A 6000-nucleotide genomic window follows, 5' to 3' on the forward strand; every position below is an offset into this window, starting at 1 on the left:
TTTAAAATTTGGCTTTGTTAGGTGCTGAAGAAGAAAATGTATGGTAGCAGACGAAATTAAGAAATCATTTAGAATTGATAAAGTATTGCTAAATGGTAATTAAAAATTATTAAAAGCGGGGAATTCAAATGGACAGTGTAAAGATCTCCTCACAAATAGACTTACAGGAAAAAATTGAAAGAGTGACGTATGAGGAGGAATTCAAATACAAATTTGATTTGAAAATGCAAGGACACTGACCTAGGAGAAACCAGAGACAGTTTTTGGTGCCTGGTGTTCTCTGGTGATTTCGGGCTGTTTGCCTTTGGACAAATTCCAGTCACCCACCCCTCAGTTCTCGGTTTAGAACAATACCCATTGTAGCTTTAAATTCAGAATTCTAATATAGAATTAACAATTTTCTGTACTGACAGAGAGAGAAAAGCTGGATAAGGAGGCAAAATATGTTGATACTGGGGAAGTTAGAAACAAACAGAGTAGGGGTAAAATTAAATCAAAATAGGTAGGTAGTAAATAGATAAAAATAATGTGTACGCATAGTCCATGTATCCACAGAATAATCTGTCGAAAATAGGAAAACATACAATATTATGTGCTCAATTACATGACACCCTCTTAGACTGTGTAAGTTAGAAAACACTTGTGATTTCTTCTCTAACACTTTGATATACAGAATGTCAAAGAATGACATCATTTCTAATTTAACATTGAAATGGATACCACAATTTAATAGATACTAGCTCTCTAGGAATATAACATCACCTAAGTCTTGAGTGTTTCTCTGAAATTGCATAATGTTCTCTCTGCAACCAGCATGAGGGAGACCCCATAGTTTCATGTCACCAAAGCCAACCCATTTACAAAATCTTCCTGTCATGAGGAAGACGAGTGCACAATCTCATTATTGCCACTTTCATCTCTTTGTTTCTGAATGTATAGATGAGTGGATTCAGAAAAGGAGTGATTAATACATCAAAAATAGCAAGGTATTTATCCAGGTGTGATGTGGGGGAAGGCCATGTGTAGAAAAACATCATTGGCCCAAAGAACAAAACTACAACAGTGATATGAGATGACAAAGTGGAGAGGGCCTTGAATGAACGCCCTGAAGAGCGTTTCCAAACAGTGACTAGAATAAAAATGTAGGAAATGATCAGTAAGACAAAAGATCCCACAGAAATAAGCCCACTATTAACACTAACCATGGACTGCAGAGCTTGGGTATTTGTGCAGGCGAGTCTGAGGAGCCGGGGAAGGTCACAGTAAAAACTATCCAATATATTAGGGCCACAAAAGGGCAAGTTTATCACAAAAAGTAATTGAAACAATGAGTGGATAAAACCAACAACCCAGGAACTGACTAAAAAGTACAGGCACAATCTTGGACTCATGATAGTCAGGTAGTGGAGAGGTTTGCATATGGCCACATATCTGTCAAAGGCCATGGCAATCAGCAGTACCATCTCAGTGCCCCCAGCAGCATGACTGAAGAAGATCTGAGTAATACATCCAGAAAAAGAGATGGCTTTGTGCTTCTTAAAAATGTCACAAATCATTTTAGGGGCTGTGACTGAGCAAAAAATCATATCGATGACTGACAAGTTAGCCAGGAGGAAATACATGGGGGAGTGCAGATGAGGAACCAAGGTTACAGTGAACATAATGACAAGGTTTCCCATGATGCTTGTGAAATAGAACAAAACGGAAAAGACAAAAAGGAGGAGCTGAATCCCCCATGAATTGGTGAGTCCCAAAAACACAACTTCTGATACTATAGAGTGATTCGTTCCATTCATTGTCCCAGAAACCAGGGTCAGTTTTAGGTTACCTGAAGGAAGAAAATGAAAAACAAAATGTGTAGACAAGTATTAGTGTTCAAGAAAAAAAAAGCCGTCAGTCCATGAAAACAATATTAAGTTTAACATCTCACACAGCCAAATAACATCCATTACAGGCACATTGGACCTCTACTTAGAAGAGTCAGCTGGTTCTCAAAAGACATTATGGTTTTCCAAACTACTAACTTAGTTCCATCTCTGGACCTATTTCCTGTCTTCTTTCTTCCAGTATTATCATGAGTAATTTTTATATTCTCCTACCCAGTGTGTTCTACTTCAGTAACATATGTTTATCTTCAAGTACTTTTGACTATGATTTCTTATGAATTGATATTAGTGCAGCCATTTGTATGGCCACTTAACAACTTCTAATGCACAGCATGTAGCTTCCCGAAGTCCCTGTTGTTACTCATATTGTTCAGTTAGCCTTTAAAAGTTTTATTTATTTGAACTTTCAGAATTTCTCTTATTCTATTCTCTAAATCACAAAATCCAATTCTCAACGTCCCAGCAGAAATGTTTTGTCATGTGTGAAAATTCCCAACTCTGCACTTTTCTACATTCCCTCCATGTTGTTTGCATTTATTTCATTCTGCCTCTCACAATTATAAAAATTTCTGTGTCTCCAGTTAAAATGTAGTTTTTGAGAACAGGAATCCTGTCTGGCTCATATGAGTAACCCCCATCTCCCTCAGAATCGCCAATAGTGACACAGTCACTTAATGAATGCTTCCCACTTGTTGAATGAAGAAATTAATGGGTCTGAAGAATAACTCTGGAGTCAAGAAAGTAAATTATAATTCAGTAAGATTAATGTTAACAATATGTTTTGTGTTATCAAACAGGAGTTATCACAGGATTCCGAAGCCTTCTTCCTGCAGTTATTTATTTAACTACACAAAGCAATATATGCACAAGAAAATCCTGTCATCCACAGAAATACAGGGTGTCAATTACTAATTTTAAAAGGGGCCTTTGATGTTTTTCAAAGTGGAAAAAATCATTTTACTTTATAAATGATACTCGCTTTCCAAAACCCCCTCAATTTCTCATAAAATATGTGATAAATTTAAACACTCTCCTCTAGTGTGTAAACACACACATACATACACACACTTTGGATCACCAAAGATAAGAACCCTGCCACGTGAAAGTTGTCTCTTTTCTTTTTCCAAATACATTAGGAATGGATAAAAGAATAGCAGAAATAAAAACTGGGTGAAAAGAGCCAGACAGTATCTGTGTCTGTAACTGCTAAAGGATGATAATGAAGGTATAAAGTCCAGAAAAAAGAACTAAAGAACAAATACCATATGATCTCACTCATATGTGGAATCTAATGAACCAAATAAGCTGATGAGTAAAATAAAACCAGAGGCATGGATTTATAGGACAGACTGACAGATCTCAGAGAAGAGAGGGTAGGGGGACTAGGAGAGATGAGCCAGAGGGGGGGATTATATATATATATATAAAACAATGTGTTGAAGGCTGAGGGTGGGGGTGGCTGGGTGAAGGGGGCAAAGTGAGGGAAAATGGGGGATATCTGTAACAGTGTCAACAATTATTTAAAAGAGAACTAAAGGAAATTGTACAGGTCCCAGGTTGGACAGGTAAAGAGAAAACTACAATTTTTAGGGACAAAAAACTCCTATAGAAAGGCTATCAGAGGTCCACTGTTCAATGGGGTGTTCCTGATTAAGTATAATCCATATGTTTTATCAGTGAAATAATTAATATAAAAAGAGATATAGGAAGTAACCTGCTCATTATCACAAAGGTAATAGATGGGAGAGGTCATACTAGGATTAAGAACCCCTCATTCCCATTGAAAGTACTTTTTATTAATAGCTTTTGTTGTCATCTCCTATTTTTGCTGTCTCAAAATACCAGCAACCATGGCTTTAAAAGCACACAGATGAAAATTAAAAAAAAATAAATTAAACACATATATGTATTTTTGCACAGTTCTGGAGATAAAAAGGACAGAATAGGTTTTCTAAGCTAACATGAAGATGTTGGCAAAGCTGCATTCCTTATGGAGGGTCTAGGAGAGAGTCCATTTTCTTGACTTTTCCAAGGTTGCCTGCATTCTTTGGCTCATAAATCCGTTCTTCCCCTTCAGATTATATCACTCTAACTTCTGCTTGCCTTGGGATACATCACTCCAGTATCTCTTTGACTTTGACTATCCTGCCCTCCTCTTTTTTTTTTTAAGTTTTACACTTTTAAAAGAAGATTTTATTTATTTATTTTTAGAGGGAGGGGAAGGGAGAGAGAAACATCAATGTGTGGTTTCTTCTCACGTGGCCCCCACTGGGGACCTGGCCCACAACCCAGGCATGTACCCTGACTGGGAATCAAACCCACAACACTTCGGTTCGCAGCTCGCACTTAATCCACAGAGCTACACCAGCTAGGGCTCTGTCCTCCTCTTATGAGGACCCTGGTGACTACAATGGGCTAACCCCGATAATCCAGGATAATTTTCTCATCTCAAAATATATTCATAGGTCTAGGGATTAAGACATGGACATCTTGGGAGCCCCTATTCTGTATATCACAACTTTCAGATCAACAATATTTTAGGAGAAAAAGGGAGCTATTAAAAGAAATCAATGACTCTGTCATAGGGGATTTTGGACCACTTATCAGGAAGGTGAAAAAGATATTGGAGGAAGGACAAATATAGTTGAAATGACTCTGACTTCAACTACATCTAGGACCAAGCCTGAATAACTAATGCCCACCAGTGAAAGAAATCTATGGTAATCAGCCAATCAGAAAGGTTTGGGACAAACAGTTATGTCAGGTGTATAATCGACTCCTGAATGGGTCTCTGAATGATTTGTGTTTGTTAATTTAATAAATATTTTGAGTGCCCAGAATGGCAGGCATTGGAGACATAGCACTGACCAGATTTGTTGCCTGTGTGAATTCCATATTCATGACAGAAAATGCAATTTCAGCTTGTTACATATAGTTCTTCCTCCCTGGAAAGGATAATAACACTTGAAGACATGCTGTAACTCATTAGTTAACTTTTCAGTACCTGAGTTCAGAGAAACAAACAGGAATGAAATACACTTCCTCCAAAGAAGAGGATCCAGTTTCACTGGACCCCTTTTCTCAATCACCAAATTTTAATAATTCTAACTTCCTACCTGTTTTCCCAACCCTAGGGGTAATAGCTGTTTCCTGCAATTGTTACCTGTATGATAATATATAGTTCTCTAGGGAAGGGAATTGGGACTGAAACCAATGATTTGGGACAGAAAGAAGAAATAAACATCTAACCAGAGCAGAATGAAGAAACAAGAGCTCACAAAAATGAGGAGAGGTTTAGGAACCTCCGGGACAGCTCTAAGCATTTCAATATTCAAATCATGAAAGTGCTGGAAGGAGAAGAGAAAGAGCAAGATACTGAAAACTCATTTGAGCAAATAATGAAGGAAAACTTCCCAAATCTGTCAAAGGAGATAGACTTCCAGGAGTTCCGGAAGCCCAGCAAGTCCCAAAGAAATTGGACCTAAGGAGGAACACACCAAGGCACATCATAATTCCATCACCCAAGATTAAAGATAAGAAGAGAATCTTAAAGGCAGCAAGAGAAAAGGAGACAATTACCTACAAAGGAGTTCCCAGAAGACTATCAGCTGATTTCTCAAAAGAAACCTTGCAGGCAAGAAGGGGCTGGAGAGAAATATTCCAATCATGAAAGGAAAGAACCAAGATTACTCTATCCAGCAAAGCTTTCATTTAGAATAGAAGGGAAGATAAAGTGCTTCCCAGCTAAGGTCAAGTTAAAGGAGTTCATCATCCCCAAGCCCTCATTATATGACATGTTAAAGGGACTTATCTAAGAAAAGGGGAAGGGTTTACAGGAACAAGTATAGAGGACACATGGACAAAAACTAAGGGGGGTGGAAATGGGAGGGAGGTGAGGAACACTGAAGGGGTGGGCTGGGATTTGAGTAAAAGACAGAAAACTGTACTTGAACAACAATTAAAATAAATTAAAAAAAGAAGATAAAAAAGTACGAACAGTAAAATGACAATAAACTTGCAACTATCAACAACTGAACCTGAAGAACAAAAACAAAAACTAAGCAAACAAGTGGAATAGGAACAGAATCCCAGAAATGGAGATCACGTGGAGGGT

At 37.8% G+C, this 6000-nt stretch overlaps 1 protein-coding gene across 1 annotated transcript; it reads right to left on the minus strand.

The window, feature by feature from the left end:
* Nucleotides 1-857: 857 nt before the first annotated feature.
* On the minus strand, nucleotides 858-1805 carry LOC118994646 (olfactory receptor 4F15-like). Its single transcript, XM_037057279.1, has one exon. It carries the CDS (start codon nucleotides 1794-1796, stop codon nucleotides 858-860), a length of 939 nt encoding a protein of 312 aa, XP_036913174.1. The 5' UTR covers nucleotides 1797-1805.
* Nucleotides 1806-6000: the final 4195 nt, after the last annotated feature.

The sequence above is a fragment of the Sturnira hondurensis genome, unplaced genomic scaffold (genome assembly GCF_014824575.4).
Source record: "Sturnira hondurensis isolate 20B ecotype Veracruz unplaced genomic scaffold, ASM1482457v3 Scaffold0000925, whole genome shotgun sequence".
In the NCBI taxonomy this organism is placed as follows: domain Eukaryota; kingdom Metazoa; phylum Chordata; class Mammalia; order Chiroptera; family Phyllostomidae; genus Sturnira; species Sturnira hondurensis.

Excerpts from the sequence above, each read along its gene's own strand:
- LOC118994646 (XM_037057279.1), bottom strand. The coding sequence starts at position 1,796 with ATGAATGGAACGAATCACTCTATAGTATCAGAAGTTGTGTTTTTGGGA.